The sequence below is a fragment of the Amphibalanus amphitrite genome, unplaced genomic scaffold (genome assembly GCF_019059575.1).
Source record: "Amphibalanus amphitrite isolate SeventyFive unplaced genomic scaffold, NRLGWU_Aamphi_draft 000875F_arrow, whole genome shotgun sequence".
In the NCBI taxonomy this organism is placed as follows: domain Eukaryota; kingdom Metazoa; phylum Arthropoda; class Thecostraca; order Balanomorpha; family Balanidae; genus Amphibalanus; species Amphibalanus amphitrite.
In genome coordinates, this window is record NW_024882369.1 from 2,127 (window position 1) to 19,196 (window position 17,070).

Here is a 17,070-nt window from a genome sequence, read left to right on the forward strand (position 1 = left end):
TTTCTCTTTCCCTGATATCGCATGATTCCACCGTTCCTCCACCATTCCACCCCTTCCCCCTCGTGCAGATGGCACTTACCTACTAAGCAGCGCAGCTCCCCTCCACCCCGGTAGCAGCATCTGCCCTGACAGTATCAACACTGCAGTGTTTGATGACAAGATAGAACTGAATAAGCGAGTCGCGAGTAAACATAGCGAGGAACATGCCTACAGTTGATCCCGTGTAACCAGTGCTCCAACGATAGAATGCCGCGAGATCAGATGGCTCTAGTCTAACAGAAGATAGCTAGACCAGTTGCATGCCGCAATGCAGCGAGAAATGCTAGCAAATGGAGCACGTCTTTTGGAAAATGCTTGTAATTTGTCGCTGTCGACGCCGTTAGACACATTTTTTATGCCCATTGTTAGATATACAAATCATAACCAGCGCTGACAGCGTAAAGTTGCAGCGATTGCCACTGCTCGCTGGTGATTACTATGGGTCTTGAATTATATCCGCAACCACGCTAATTGCCTAGACGGACCGAACGGTATGCATTGGTGCAGTGGCGAGAAGCCAAATATGTAAATCTGTATCAAAACAGCATTTTTAGTAGTGAAATGTCTATTCGCTGATTTTATATTCAGGCATGCATGGGTCTCCTACTAAACATTTTTCCATTTTGTCGCAGTTTAGGGATTCTCGGAACGTTAAATGTTGCATGCATTCGATGTTTAATCATAAATTCCAGAGTTATTAGCCATTTTTATTCTGAGGCCTGATCGGTTGAACATACATCCCGCCATACAGCGTCATGCCTCTCAATCGGTCTATTTATACGGGAGCCTGCTGCCTAGTATTCTATGACAGTAACTGGCCCGAGACCGGGACGGTCCCAGCCCATCCCGAGGGGAGGCGCTGCGATACGAGATGAAAACAAGGGCTGGCAGCGCGCCCTCCACGGCTGGGATGGCTCTGCCGGGCAGCAGCACTCCGGCACGCACAAACAGACACAACGAGGTCCCACAGGAAACTCTCCCGGGCAGACGAGTACATCAATTTGTAATGATACATCCTAAACAGGCAAAACAAGAGCAGGGACACGAGAAGCGTATGCGGAGGGTGAAGTTGATGTCATTGAGATCTTTGATGCTGGGTGAAGGGGCTTGAAACTTATCTTCGGTATAATTTGGTACGGCTGATATCTATAATTAAAGGGACAGTATCATCGAAAAAAAAATCCATGCATGGAGCTGATTTTTTTTTTTACTAGCATTTCTTATTTTTCTGAATCAGAAAAACATAGTTTGAGGACCGAACTCGGTGAAAAATATTGCAACCACATTTCATTTTCATGATTCATTTTCATGAGCGAACCACCACTATACAAGCATGGCCGCCAGTTTGGAAGCATGCAAAATTACTACAGAACTGGCGCAGATAATACATTATTGACGCTACGCTTACGCGGTCGTTCTTCTGATTGAGTTGTCCTTAGGGAGAGGTAGCCTTAGGTATTGCCTATAAAAATATAACGTGACAATTGGAGGGAGTGACAACTGGACGTGACAATTGACAATGGGAGAAAATATCACGTGACAATCACGTGATAAACGTTATACATTGGAGGGAGATTGTGATTCAAGCTGGAGGAATTCCTTTGTTGAGCCGCTAGAATCCGAAGGAAACAGCGGAAATTGCCTACGACTATTTAATGAATTTAACGGTGATGAATAAGTGCGAAAAACGTTTTGGCTTTATAAAATTTGATGAAATGACCAGGGTAAAAGTTTTATTACTGGCGGTCAATTCAAAACGGCGTAAACATTTAAACAGTGAAGGTAGTGAAGCACGATTCAAAGTGTAGTACACCTTTCGTACTTTGAGCGGCGATAGCGGGATAACGGTGTGGAGCTTCGAGGATCGGTCTTCAGTTCCCGGACCAGAAAGGTGGGGCCTATGCAATGTCAAATTTCATCAAAATGGTGATACTGTCCCTTTAATCTATGATCGCTGGGCACTGGGCAGACGCTGACAGCATGGCTAGGTGGGCGAAGAATAGGTCTGAGTAGCAGGTGTCACAACAGCCGTGGATATTACTTTCGGCCCTTTCCTGTGATGGCTGTATGAATAGTTCCCGTCAACAAGCCTGCTCGCTCAGCGCATACTGCTGGAAAAGGAAATCAATGAAAAATGTAGACAAGAGAATAGACAGAGGGTATACGTACCTACCGGGAGAGACAGAAGGGAGACGGGAATATGCGGACGAGAGGATCGAGTCACTCGCGGTGACCTAACATCAATCTGCAGGTCAATCCCATCAGCCTGCGCCGGCTCCCAACTATGCGGAATCGTTCCGCAGAATGGGCGGCAGGGTGCGATATTGGCGCCGCCGAGACGTGCGGCTGCTCAGCAGTGGGGCCGAGCCATTGATTGGAGACCATAGACCGCGACTGGGCGCGGAAAGTTAGCCGGGGCAGGCCGCCCTCGGCTGATTGGTATTCCACGTTAGGAGCGACTAGATGATCGCCTGCCTGGCTCGAGACTGGCGCCTCGGGAGCGATATTCTGCAGAGTGACGTGAAACAGATCTTCGACTGGACGGAGCAGCTGCCATATTCCGAGAAAATTGGGGCACAAAATGGTTCTATTAAAAACCAAAGCTTGTTATTAAGCTAGGAGCTGCAGGCAATGCTTGTCATTTGTCTAATTTCATTCATTCATTCAGTCATTCATTCATTCATTCATTCATTCATTCATTCATTTTACTGCTAGTGTCAAGAAAATGTGAACGTCTAAAAACATTATTTTCTTCCATGCGATCAGCAAGCAAATCATCATCGCTGTAGACTACTGTCATCCAAGGATTTATGTCGAGCGCGACGGTTTTCAAGAGTCACCGATTACTGCCCTGGGGGAAATGCGAGCGTGGCGATCGGCTTTTAAGCCTTTCTTTGTCAGATCTCCACTTCCTCTGCCCTGGTCCCTGGCGCCGGTCACCCCCTGCTGTCAGCGCCTGTGCGCGGCACGCTGCCGAGCCAGCAGCCGCTCTGAGCCAAGCTCCCGACTAATGCCGTAAGCCGACCATCGTCTCTCGCGGCTCATCAATAATGCCCCGTGAGCTCCAGCAGCCCCGGAGCGGGCACAATCCCTGCCGCGATGACTCCGCACTGCACACAAGCCCTCCGCTCAGGTCCGGCCGGCGCAAATTTACATGTTTGGATCAATTCGTCCCGTACGGCCAGCGGCTGTAATGGACCATCGAAAGGGATACTCTCCAGCCTCTGAGCCCCAGCACGCTCTTAGAATCCATTTCCGAGTAGTGTGAGCCGATTATGGCATGACCATCGGCTTATCATCTTCCTTTGTTTAGGAAATCAACTGCTGACGTGATAGCTTCACGCTTAAATTGCTCTTTATTATCAAATATTTGTTCATGACAGGAGGGGGGCTGACGCGTGGGGAGCGGGGGGCTGGCGCGTGCCGGCCGGGCCCCGCGCATACTCTTCAAAGGAAAGCAGGCAGTGCGGCGCGGCACAAACTCTGATATTAGGAATATCAATCACAGATGGACGGGACGAAAGGGGGCGACGGCGACAGCGGCGGCGGCGACGGCGGCGGCGACTGCCGGGGTTTTGTTCGGCCGACCGCGGGAGCCGGGGAGTCCGCCGACCGGGAGACAGGCCGCTTCCTGCGGGACGGCGGCCCGTGTTGTGTTCCTCGCCGCGGCAAGCGATGTGAGATGAAGCGAGGAGATAGGCGCTGCGCTGTATGTGTGTGTGAGAGGGGGCTCGGGGTTGAGGGGTCTAGCAGAGAGGGGGCTTGGGGAGGGAGAGCCTTACAGTGAGATGCTCTCGGTATGACGCTGGAGCGATGCTTATTCATCGCACACTGCATCTCGTGTCCTGCTAACATGGATGTAGCAGAATTCAGTGTCAAGTAAAAATTCAGGCCTAGGCTGAAAATTGTTTGTTAGCCCTATATTGCAGACATGTGGGCTCCCTTAGCGCAGCGTTTTAATGGCGCTCGCGATGTGATGACACTGTGTAACTAGTAACTACTTAGCATTCCACAAAGATGGTGCGGCGCACAGCGTTTCGGTAACGTGACATTTGCCAGGACCAGGGACGTACTCAAGGGGAGGGTAGACGCCCCCCCCCCTTCGGGTTTTCAGGGCCCCCGGATGGGATCAGGGCCCCGTGAGCCGAAGGCCCACGTTAGCCAAAATCAAGTCGCGGGTGGACGAAATTCACGGGAATCCCAAAAATCACGTCAAGACATTCAGGGCCCTCTGGCCAGCCTGACAGCTAGGGTTCTTTTTACTACCTGGGGCTCCTGTGAATAACCGTTAGTGTTTACGTCCGACCGCTAGGGCCTCTCTGACTCCTCAGTAGAGAGGAAGCCCTCTGTAGGTAGGAGGCCCTCTGTAGAGAGGAGGCCCTTCTGTAGAGGAGGCCCCAGTAGAGGAGGCCCCTGTAGAGGAGGCCCTCTGTAGAATGGAGGCCCACGGGATTCCTCCCCCTTGGCCAAATCCTAGGTACTAGGCCATGACATGGGGTATGCGACATTATCTTGGAGTGCAACACTGCCACTGCTTAAAATATCAGGCGACTTTTGGATGGCTAAAAAAACACTGCAGGGCGTATAAAAGTTCTGATTCTTTTCAGACGCGCAAAATAGTGTCAAACAAGGATTAGCGGATGCCGTCCTCCCACTTCAACTCAAGGGATCATCGTCAAAGGCAACACAAACCGGGTAAACATTCCATGCGCTTTATTAGTCATTGCACAGTGGGAACTGTCGGCTACATATGTCATCACTGCAGTCTGCATGTATAGGGAGATATCAAAGCAAATGTTATTTAATTTCTTCTTGCTTGAGATGGAATGAAATTAGGTACTGCGCATTCACTTCATAGCAGATACCTACTTGCTACGAAACTTGATTCTAGAATAACTAGTTGTGACTGATGCAAAACCTACAGTTCTCTGTCCAAGAAGAACTTGACTTGCTCCTCCGTCCGAAGAACTCGAGGCTGCTTGAACTGATTCATAGTGGTCTGAGTGGTATCAAAGACGTGTTGACGATAGGCAGCAAAAGTACCCGGCTGAACACGCACCACCCTCATCGGACCAATCGAGGACTTGACGCGGAACGACCGGTACACAAAGTGCTCTAGCTGCAGGGTGGCGTCGATGTCATCAATTCGCTGTGATGGCAGCGAGGGTCCGGAGAGCTCGAGCAGCACCAGATAGTAGGGAGGCGAGCCAGCCAAGTCGGCCGACCGACCGTCGGCAGCGACTGGATCCAGCACGCTCTCAGCAGTGGTGAAGTCCACCAGCTGGTGGTCCGGCCACCCGTCGACGGCCCGTCGCAGCGCGCCCGTGAACGCCGCCTCCGACACTTTCTCCATGTGCACGTTGAGCATCTGTTTGGCGCGGAACTGGAAGTCGACGGTGGGCGTGCCGTGGTAGGAGCCGACCACGCGCACCACGTCCCCCATCCGGTACCGGTACAGACCGGTGGCGTTGGTCAGCACCACCTCGTACAGCTTGTCCATCTTGACCTCTGATGCCAGCAGTGGAGTGGCGCCCTCCTCCGCCTCCCCAGACTCGTCCACAGGCAGGAACTCCACGAAGTCTGCTTCAGGCACTAGGGCATACTCCGGCTGCTTTCCGGGCTCGTTGACATTGACGCCAATGGCACCTTCGGAGGCACCATATACTGCAGAGGCAATGTGCAAGTGTCCAAGGTACTTTTTGCACCTTTCACTGTACACAGCCATCGAAGTTCCGGAGGACAGGGCCATTACCATATGCACGTTAGGGAGAACCCTTGGCACGATTCCGTCAAAGCCTCGTTCGAACTCCTTCTGCAACTCAGCGGCCCTTTCGGAGTCGGGGCTGAGGAGGGAGTCGATTGCCTTTCGCTGCTCTTCAGTGATATCCAGTGCCGGACTGAGTCTGCCACACCGGACGTCATTGACAATAACAGGCCAGTTTCGCTCCAAAAATTGCAGCTGGTTCCACAGACTGAATGAGAATCCCGCCTCCCAGAAATAGACATCGCGATCCCTGAGGGCGAGCACGAATGCCACATGCATCGCCTCTGCCTCCTTCCTGATGATGTTGGTCTCAACAGGCATTGTATACTGAGAAGAGAGTACTTTACTGGTGAGCCGGTGTGCCGAACTTGGTCCGATTTTCACACCCGTTGACGTGTACCTCCATCGAGGCGCGCATGGGAAAGTCGCCACTTTGTACAAGTTCCAGGGAAAGTAGTACTTGCCGATGAAGCCGTACATACAGCCCACTAGGGGAGAGCGGGGCCAGTTGAACCACTTTTTATATATTGACATGCACAGCGAGATCTAGTTGTCATATCGAAAAATGCACAATGCCATGAAAAATATGCTCTTTTGGCTTTATTTTAAGATATGTAAAATTATTTTTCAAACATCTTTTGCTGCCAAACGCATGCTTTTAAAACAGCTCTACGCCCGTTTCAAATGACCCCGATGCGAGGGTCAATTGAACCAGCCCATGGGGTCAATTGCACCTATCCTTAACAATGGGATGTTTTCCTCTTTAAGGCCACTTTCTTAAGGAGATATTTTGTCCGGTTTACTTTTCCAAATGCTACATTCAATAGGTCGTTGGAAAGCTAAAAGTGCAAAGTTCCTCATAATAGGTGACATAAAGTACACAGACTATGGTAAAATGGGTGGATGAGGAAAATGAGAAATATCTCAGGCTATAGTGTGCTTTCAAGCAAAAGGCTGGAGAAAAAGGGGTCAAAAATTGAGCTCTATTAAACTACTATTTCAGTTTAAAAGCTCATTTCAAAGGTGGACTATTTCCTTTAATGTTTACAGTCCCTGATCAATAACCATTGCAAAGGTCACCGGGGTCCATTGAAACGGCCTGTGGCCCTGTTTCAACTGACCCTCAGAGAAGCGTTTCAATTGACCCCATACGCTCCCGCCATCTCGCACGCGCCGTAAAGCACTTGTCAAACGAGCTGGAGGGACGGCATCATGCTGAATGAAGGGCCAAATAAGGTGTTATTCCGGAGCCAGGAGTTCTTCTTTCAGCAAACAAAGGTATATGAGATATCACAAAATATTCATAAAAACGATTTATCCCAAACGCCCCTCAAAAACACAAAAACAAGTGTCAAATCAAAATTACCGTCCGTTTGCTGCTCAAACGCCGTTGACAAAGGAAGTGGTCGAGCGCGGATGCGCAGTGGTGTCGGCAACGCCATATGTTGCATACTGTTGAAAATAAAGCCATGTTTCATCTGACCCCGTGTTTCAACTGGCCCCGCTCTCCCCTACTTTCAGGTATTGCTCTTTGAAACCTGTTTTCGTCATCGGGATGTACTTGCTGACACCGGTGGTCCCAGAGGAACAGCAGAACATGGCAAGCTCCTGGCCCGGACCGAAGAGGGCTCGCACGTCTCCTTGCATTGCACGTTCAATGTAAGACTTGTAATGACTGTAGTCGGTAACCGGGTGTAGACGGCGGAAGTCCTGAAAATAAGAAGACGGAATAAGAAACCCGCCTAAATAGCATAATGGGCGGGTGTTGGCTCAGCTGCGTTCCTCCCATGATATCATATCGGTTGGTCTCTCTAGAGCAAATGATCTTGTTGGTTTGGTTTACCTATGGATTATGGCTTTCCATGATGTTCTTCGACGTAACTAGCGTCCCGACATGGGTTATTTGATTCTGGAGTTCGTAGGCATCATGAGAAGCATAGGTAATCGTTTAGTATACATACCTCGAGTGAGCGAATATCTGCAAAGCTGTGATGTCGTCCGTATTCACTATCGGCGTGGGTCTTCACGACTTTCAGAACGAATCGCTCCTGTGCGCCACGAAGGTCCGAGTACTTGGCGCTGACTTTCATCCAGTTGTACCAGCCCACCAGTTGGCAGTAGCGACGCACCAGGTACATCAGAGCCAGGGAGCGCCAGGTGTGAAAGCGTGATCGAGGCAGCAGAGCCAGGTCGACTGCTACTGTCATTAACAGCGCCACGACGCCTGGAGACACAAAAGGCACTGGTCTTAACCATGCATTGTCCGCTGCTGTGATACTTTTTGTGACAAAGCGGAAGCCCAATGAATGCCAAAAACTTTGAACCAACAAATCATACAATCGTTTGGGTTTTCTTGGCTTACTTTAGGCTGATGTTCTTGTTTTATTATTGGAGCCATCTCCTTGAAACGTTTAGAAAGGAAAATCAGCACCGAACGATTACACTGATTAAGTACCTATAAGCGTACTTCGAATTGTATAAGCGTCATTCGAATCGAATGTATCTCTTTTATGTAGGCAGTGGGCTAGATTTGCACTTCTGCAGGTCTGCAAGTAAACGAGCATGAGCATTACTGTTGAAGTGGCTCTTGCACTCTCGGGTACTCACCGGAAAACAGCCAAAACATCACTGTTGCCAGGCACCCTCCCATTCTTGTTCTTCAAAGATTCGCTCTTTTATCTCAAAGCTGTGATGCTGCACCCATTCCAATGTCAGCTGCCAGGTCCTGAGGCGCTCTGTTGTCACGGGCCTGTGCGTTACCAGGTAACCTGCGCTGACCGAATACCACCCATCAAAAGCTTTTGACAAGCGACAACTGATGTTTGGCTAAGGAGTGCTTTGTATGGTAAAAAGACACTACTTAACTGTCACGATTTGGCAGTTTTACTGAGCGGATCATTGGAGACTGAACAATCACTACGGCCACCGAGGACTCACTAAACGAATCGAATAAGCGAACATCGCTACATTATCTAAATACAGGGCAGCGACTGATAGCTTGTCGCTTATCTCGCTTCGAGAGCAGATAGAGGGCCGAGTATTGGTTAGAGCAGCGACTGCCAAGATAGCATTAGTGGGACCCTGTGTAATGTTCTCAAATCGTCCATTCTCAAAGAACACAGAGCTCAGTGAAACGTGTATTGCGGCACATACGCGAAATGCATAAGCAGCTGATGCATCCCGCAAGCATCCAAATCACCACCGTGCCATTTATGCATTAGCAAGACATTCATCAGTACCTACCTAGCTGAAGATAGGCCAATCAGCAAATGTGTATAGCCAAGCGGAGTCAAAGTAAAATATCAACAGCATTACGAGTAACTAAAATGACTAGGCGTAGATGGAACGGCACCTAAAACTCTCTATCCAAGAAGAACTGAACTTGCTCCTTTGTCCGCAGAACACGAGGCTGCTTGAATTGATGCATGGTGGTCTGAGTAGTATCAAAGACGTGCTGACGATAGGCAGCAAAAGTGCCCGGCTGAACACGCACCACCCTCATCGGACCAATCGAGGACTTGACGCGGAACGACCGGTACACAAAGTGCTCTTGCTGCAGGGTGGCGTCGATGTCGGCAGTTTGCTGTGATGGCAGCAAGGGTCCGGAGAGCTCGAGCAGCACCAGATAGTAGGGAGGCGAGCCAGCCGAGTCGGCCGACCGACCGCTGGCGGCGGCTGGGTCCAGCACGCTCTCAGCAGTGGTGAAGTCCACCAGCTGGTGGTCCGGCCAGCCGTCGACGGCCCGTCGCAGCGCGCCCGTGAACGCCGCCTCCGACACCTTCTCCATGTGCACGTTGAGCATCTGTTTGGCGCGGAACTGGAAGTCGACGGTGGGCGTGCCGTGGTAGGAGCCGACCACGCGCACCACGTCCCCCATCCGGTAACGGTACAGACCGGTGGCGTTGGTCAGCACCACCTCGTACAGCTGGTCCATCTTGACCTCTGAGGCCAGCAGTGGAGTCGCGCCCTCCTCCGCCTCCCCAGACTCGTCCACAGGCAGGAACTCCACGAAGTTTGCCTCAGGTGCTAGGGCATACTCTGGCTGTTTTCCGGGCTCGTTGACATTCACGCCAATGACGCCCTCTGAGGCAGCGTACACGGCGGAAGCGATGTGCAGGTGTCCAAGGTACTTTTTGCACCTTTCGCTGTACACAGCCATCGAAGTCCCAGAGGACAGGGCAGTCACCATGTGGACGTTAGGGAGAACCCTTGGCACGATTCCGTCAAAGCCTCGTTCGAACTCCTTCTGCAACTCAGCGGCCCTTTCGGTGTCGGGGCTGAGGAGGGAGTCGATTGCCTTTCGCTGCTCTTCAGTGATATCCAGAGCCGGACTGAGTTTGCCACACCGGATGTCATTGACAATAACAGGCCAGTTGCGCTCCAAAAATTGCAGCTGGTTCCACAGACTAAAGGCGAATCCTGCCTCCCAGAAATAGACATCGCGATCCCTGAGAGCGAGCACGAATGCTACGTGCATCGCCTCTGCCTCCTTCCTGATGATGTTGGCCTCAAGAGGCACTGTATACTGGCAGACGAGTACCTCACTTGATAGCTGGTGCGCTGAGCTTGGTCCGATCTTCACACCTGTTGATGTGTATCTCCAGCGAGGCGCACATGGGAAAATCGCCACCTTGTACAAGTTTCGAGGGAAGTAGTACTTGCCGATGAAGCCATAAACGCAGCCCACTACTTTCAGGTATTGCTCTTTGAAACCGGCCTTCGTCATGGGGATGTACTTGCTGACGCCGGTGGTCCCAGAGGAACAGTAGAACATGGCAAGCTCCTGGCCCGGACCGAAGAGGGCTCGCACGTCTCCTTGCATTGCACGTTCAATGTAAGACTTGTAATGACTGTAGTCGGTAACCGGGTGTAGACGGCGGAAATCCTGAAAGACAAACCAGGCTAAAATTAGCGCTACAGTGTACACTGTGCTTCAATTCTCGGTACAATTAATTGTAACGTGACTGTGAGGTTTGTGCCATTTTCAAGTGTTAAGTGTAAAGCTACAGGTTATCAAGTATGCCCAAAGGTTACAGGGCACAGGTTATCGTGAACGGTGCTCGAAGCATGCGACGCTTGACCTTTGCCCTGAGCTGGCGCCGTTGGCAATAACTGATCTTACATCAAGGATCTCGCTTAAGAAAAAAAAAACTTAGCGTACAATGAGATGTGTAATGTGTTGCTACCTGTATGTTACAATACTCTTCCGAAGATCCTACTGCAGTCGTTCTTAAAGGAAATGGTTCACTTTTAACATGGGGTTTTGAACTGGAATAGCAGTTCCGTATAGCTTGAGCTGAGACAAGTGCAAATCAGGAGCTTTTACGGCCCAATGATCACCCTAGGCAATGATATTCCATTTCGTCCCGAAAAAAGGTGCCTTGCTGAGGAATGTGTGCCTCGCAGGGACCATTTCCCTGTTTTAAAACTTACAAGTTCTTCCTATATTAAAATATATCATATAATTATTTTTTTATAAAAATGTCTTTGCCGATCAATTTTAAGCATAAAAAAATCATAAACCTATTACAAAAAACTAATTTCGTGATTTAAGATACGACTTCTCAGTCGCTCTTGTGTGAGCTAGAAGATATCGATATATGCATAGGCGCGGGAGCCGGGGGGGGGGGGCAGTGGGGGTAGCTTGCCCCCCAACTCTGGGGCCGTGGGGGCGGTGCCCCCACAGCTTTGAGACGGAATATCACACTTTTTTTGCAAATGTTTTCTTTTTTTGTTGAAAAAGCCGAGGGGTGAAAAATAAGTGGCCTAAAACCGGTGAGAAAACTAGATTTGGGGGTACCCTAGGTTGATCTCTATTATGGTGTGCCCCCCCCCCCCAGTCGGAAAGTAGTTCCCGCGCCCCTGGATATATGTTACGGCACACGAATAGACAATCAGTTTTGGGAATTACAAAACGCATTGGCTAAAATGCATTTTTATTTTCTACCATATTGTTGTACTTCAGCTCTGGATTCGTGGTTGTTTGACAGGGTGCGTTGCATGATCAATATCCAAAAATATTTGCTGGTTTGATGATGGATTACATACGCTAGGTAAGACGCGAAATCGAGTAGTACAAACCTCCAGAGAGCGAATATCTGCAAAGCTGTGGTGTCGTCCATAGTCACTGTCGGCATGGGTCTTCACGACTTTCAGAACGAATCGCTCCTGTGCGCCGCGAAGGTCCGAGTACTTGGCGCTGACTTTCCTCCAGTTGTACCAGCCCACCAGTTGGCAGTAGCGACGCACCAGGTACATCAGAACCAGGGAGCGCCAGGTGTGAAAGCGTGATCGAGGCAGCAGAGCCAGGTCGACTGCTACCGCCACCAACAGCGCCACGACGACTGGGAAGACAAAAGGCCGGTGTTAACCTGCCTTTACCATATTTTTTTTTTTTGCGACAAATCACGATATAAAAGGTAAAACTGAAACGTTGACCCTCGCGGGATGAAGTCATCTCCTTAAAACAAATGTGAATTGTTACACCTAAGTCCCTACTTATTACAGGCATGCTTTACATTGCCTTATCCCAGGCGCGGATCCAGGGGGGCGACGGGGGCGGCCGCCCCCCCCCCCCGACATCCGAAAAAGGCGCCCATAGCCCGCGGCAGAGAGGGCGCCCCGAGCAAAACAGAGGCGACACAGCAAAGGTTGAGCAGAAATAGGGCGCCTCCAGCAGAAGTTGGGCTCACCAAGCAGGAGAGCGACGCCCAATTGCCCATTCCCAGCAGATCAGAGTCGCCCCAGAAGCAGATGGGCGCCCCCAGCAGAAGAGGGGCGTCTTATTACAAGAATAAAAAGATGCCTTCTGTTCAAGAGGGGCACTCCTGGCAGGAGAGGTGTCCCCCTGAAGAGGAGCGACGCCCCAGCAAAAGTAGAGAGGCGCCCCCATTCCAAGAAGAAGAGGGGCGCCCTAACCGCAGATAGGCGCCCCAACAAAGAAAAAGAGAAGCCCCATAATAAAAAATGGGTGCCACTGGCAGAAAAGGGGCGCCCCCGGCAGCGGAGGGGGCCCAGCAGGAGAAAGGAGCCTCCAGCAGGAGACGGGCGCCCCAGCGTAGGGGGGCGCCCCAGCAGAAGAGAGGAGCCCCCTGCAGGAGAGGGGCGCCCTCAGCAGAAGAGGGGCGCCCCAGCAGAAGAGAGGCGCCACAGCAAAGGTTGATCAGAGATGGGGAGCCTTCAGCAGAGGTTGGGCTCGCCAAGCAGGATAGGGGTGCCCCATTGACAATATCCGTCAGAAGACAGACGCCCCAGCAGCAGATGGGCGCCCCCGGTAGAAGAGGGGTGCCTCATTACAAGAAGAAAAGGAGTATATTCTGCACAAGAGGGGCGCCCCTGAGGCAGCGGAAGGGCAACCCCAGCAGAGGGGCTGTGCCCCAGTAAAAGGAGAGTGGTGCCCCGCTCCGAGCAGAAGAGGGGCGCCCAAGCAAAAAGAGGAGCCCCATAAGAAGAAAAGGGATGCCTCTGGCAGGAGAGAGACGTCCCCCGCAGTGGAAGGGCGCCCCCCGAAGAGGCGTCTCTAGCAAAAGATAAGTGCCCCTGCAGGAGAGGGGCACCCCAGCAAAAGTTGGGCAGAAATGGGGCACCCCCAGCAGAATTTGGGGTCGCAGAACAGGAAAGGGCCGCCCCATTCACAGTAGAAAAGGGGACTCCCCAGCAGCAAAGGCGTGCCCTAACAGAAAAGGTGCACTCCCAGTAGAAGCGGGACGCATCAAGAAGAAGAGGGGCATTTCTAGCAAAAAAAAATGGGCGTCCCAGATAAGTGGGCCGCCTACAGCAAATTGGTCGTTCTTAGAAGAAATGAGGCGACTTCAGCAAAGTGAGCCTCCCCATGACGGATGGGCGATCCAAGCAGAGGTTGGGCGTAAATATCTTCAAAACGGCGGCGCTGCGCGCAGCCGTCTTAAAGATATTTGCGAAAAACCTAGGGGGACGTGACAACGCACGGCGTGGGTTTTAAACTCTCGATTTTGACGACGGTTTGGCGCCCCCGGATTGCCAGGTCGCCCCTATTTCAACTTGCCGCCCCCCCCCCCTCCCGAAAATTCCTGGATCCGCCCCTGCCTTATCCTTCCAGGCGGTGGGGGGGGGGGTATTTTTCTGCCCCCTCTTTAGTTTTTTTTTTCGATATATCTCCAGGACAGCTGCGCCGATCGTCACCAAACTTTCAGTACCTACCCTCCCGTGAATAGCTTTCACACATTGTGACCAAAAGTGGTTCCAAAGGCTTTGATACGTCGGCCGCTAATGACGTCGGAGTGTCCTCATTTCTGCCATTTTCGACCCAAAAAAGGTTTCGCGGGAAGAGCTGTCATGCCTACGGCTTTAGAGATACAGACAAGTGTTTTTAACCTAGCAGGTGTAGAATTAACAGGGCTACAAAACTGCTATTTCGGATTTTTGATTTCGCGGGAAGAGCTGGCAGGCCTACGGCTTTAGAGATACAGACAAATGTTTATAACATAACAGATGTAGAATTAACAGGGCTACAAAACTGCTATCTCGGATTTTTGAAATTATGGATTTTGACCCCAAAAAAATAAAAAGTATTTTTTTGAGTATAATAGGCAAAAAATCCAAAAAGTTTCTTTGAATTTCCAGAAAAAAAAACGGAGTATATGTAATAGCGTCTACCGTCTTCTATCCACATACCAAATTTGAGATCGATGCCTCTTTTTTGGCCAAGTTATAACGAAAAAAAAACTGCTCAAAGTTGATGACGTCAAACTAAATTTTTAGCAATTTTTACCACATAGCGCAAAACAAAGACCATCATTAGACTCTCCGTGACGAGCTGCATCGATTCAATACCCATTTTATGCAAAACTATCAACTTTGAAATTGGACCTTTTTGACCTGACATTGACTTGACCTCCACCTGAAAGTGACCTAAACCGTACCTGATGGTCTTATAACCAGCACCATTGAGTTGGAAATGAAACATTGGCCATAAAACATGCATCGTACAACCCTAAAGTTGGGTTCATGTGCTGACCCTTCGTGACCTGACCTGTGACCCGACCTGGTATTATCAGTGACCTCCAATAGCAATATATGTACATACTAGGCAACTGACGCCCTATCGCTGATTTTCGACAAAATGCGTTTTACTCAATGTTATAGCGGATTCCCTAGAAGAACCGTGAACGGCGAAATACTTTATCTTTGACCTGACCTGTGACGTCATCGGTGACCCCGAGGTCAATGAAATTGTAATTCCCTCAACAAATTTGACAGGGCTATCGAACACTGTTTGAACTTTACGGCTCCGTCCAGTAGTTTCGGAGATACGGGGAGGGAGGCAAAAAATGCCCCCCCCCCCCACCGCGCGGAAGGTGGCCGGGAGGCCCACCGCCCGCCTGGTTATAGAGCATTCTGAAACGGTTTTTTTCAGGGATGCGGAGCCGTGGAAATTTCAGACGGCTCCGGCTCCGGCTCCGGCTCCGGAGAAAAAAATCGGCTCCGGCTCCGGCTCCGGCTCCGGGTGAAATGTTATGGCGGCTCCGGCTCCGGCTCCGGCTCCGAGTAAAATGATCCGGCTCCGGCGGCTCCGGCTCCGGCGGCTCCGGCTCCGACTCAGTACATCCCCTATGCAATCAATTAAATACGGGTGGAAGAAAAATTGGATTGGTAATACGCGTTACTCTTTGCCATGACCGGCTCACCGCGTCCCCGCGCAAACGCACCTCGGAGAGAACTGGCAGAACAAAGGACTAGGAAGCGATGGCATTGGAAACGCAGTCGCCACGAATCGGAGTTCACTGAACCATCGTAAGCTGACACCCGTCTAGGCTGCATTGGGGGTGGGGGAGGGAAGAGACGGTGCTGGGAGTTGCAGTCCACTGCACTGGCTTCAAAACAATGGCCGTCACCTGATGACCGGTCCTCATGTTCTGGGGATGCATTAGACGTGGGGGGGGGGGGGGGGGAGGAGCAGACAGGAAGTTGATTGCATAATGCGTACTGTGGGATACTGGGGATATTCGGCTTTTTTCATTCACTTGATGGCCCATGACGTACTATTGGTCTCAAGATAAGGGCCACTGCGGTGAATACCCTTACCCTCGCCACAACTCGGGCCTAGTGCACCCCTCCTCCCAGCCAGCGCCACCCCCACTCGAGTTGTGGCGAGGGTGAGGGTATTCACCGCATCAAAACTACAGGTCGCCTGGGCCCTTATCTTAAGACCAATAGTACCATATGTTTTACTGCCTTGTACTGTCAAACCGAACTAGGTCAATTATTTTTTCCTCTTCAAAAAATAAAAAGGAGCCGGAGTCGCCCCCTTTTTTGGCGGCTCCGACTCCGGCTCCGGCTCCGGGCTATATTGTTTCACGGCTCCGGCTCCGGCTCCGGCTCCGGGCAAAATATGCCGGCTCCGGCGGCTCCGGCTCCAACTCCGGCTCCGGCTCCGCATCCCTGCTGGTTTTTTTGGGAGGCACGCACATAGAAAATGAACTGAAGACAAATGGCACGCGGGCTGCACGCGATACTCACTAGAAAAGATCCAGAGCAGCACTGTTGCCAGGCACCCTCCCATCCTCGTTCTCCAAGGATTCGGTCCTTTTCTCAAAGCTCTGCTTATTCTTATGCCGGCTGATAACCAGGAACGTTCTGTTGGCGCTGACCCGTGTCTTGCCTGGTAACCAGCACTGACCGAATGCCGTCCGTCTATACAAAGGCCTTATCAACGGCTTCTTCTGTTGCCGCCCTTTGCTTGGATACGTCTGGGTCTTCTGTGCCTGACAGCACTATAAGGTGATGCTTTGGAAGTTGTAAATTGGGCAGTGTCACTTCTTGGATGAATGGAGACAAGACGACCACCATGGACCACCACAAACTCACTAAATGAATCGAGGAAGCGAACATGTAACGCCATCAAGATACAGAGAAACGACTGATAGCTTGTCGGTTATCACTCTTCGAGAGCAGATAGAGAGCTGATTACTTGTTGACACAGCGACTGGCGCGATAACATTAGGAAGTTCCAATGGTGAGATAGGCAGAACGGCCTTCTTGAAGGACACATAATGACCACTGCGACGCGGACGTTTAAAGGGACGTGGAAGCATAGCCAATTCGTAGCTGATGCGTTCCACAAATATCCAGCCATCGCCGTCAATTTAAAACAAAAAAGTAGGCATCAGGTAGGTATTTGAGGAAAACAGCTAGTGAATTACTGATATTAGGAGTATAAACTTTCCCTAAGACGGATTAAAAAGTATTGAATCCACTGGTGGAATACGATATAATGTTTTCCTGGTACC

General features: G+C 50.8%; 2 protein-coding genes across 2 annotated transcripts; both read right to left on the minus strand.

The window, feature by feature from the left end:
• Positions 1–4,761: 4,761 nt before the first annotated feature.
• On the minus strand, positions 4,762–8,815 carry LOC122367517 (GH3 domain-containing protein-like). The gene is made up of 4 exons (XM_043340651.1): positions 8,411–8,815; positions 7,765–8,027; positions 7,315–7,513; positions 4,762–6,291 (listed from the first exon to the last, which is right to left on the minus strand). The coding sequence occupies exons 1-4, from the start codon at positions 8,451–8,453 to the stop codon at positions 4,958–4,960; spliced, it is 1,839 nt and encodes a 612-aa protein (XP_043196586.1). The 5' UTR covers positions 8,454–8,815; the 3' UTR covers positions 4,762–4,957.
• Positions 8,816–8,924: 109 nt separating this feature from the next.
• On the minus strand, positions 8,925–16,658 carry LOC122367516 (GH3 domain-containing protein-like). The gene is made up of 3 exons (XM_043340650.1): positions 16,301–16,658; positions 11,885–12,147; positions 8,925–10,688 (listed from the first exon to the last, which is right to left on the minus strand). The coding sequence occupies exons 1-3, from the start codon at positions 16,341–16,343 to the stop codon at positions 9,156–9,158; spliced, it is 1,839 nt and encodes a 612-aa protein (XP_043196585.1). The 5' UTR covers positions 16,344–16,658; the 3' UTR covers positions 8,925–9,155.
• Positions 16,659–17,070: the final 412 nt, after the last annotated feature.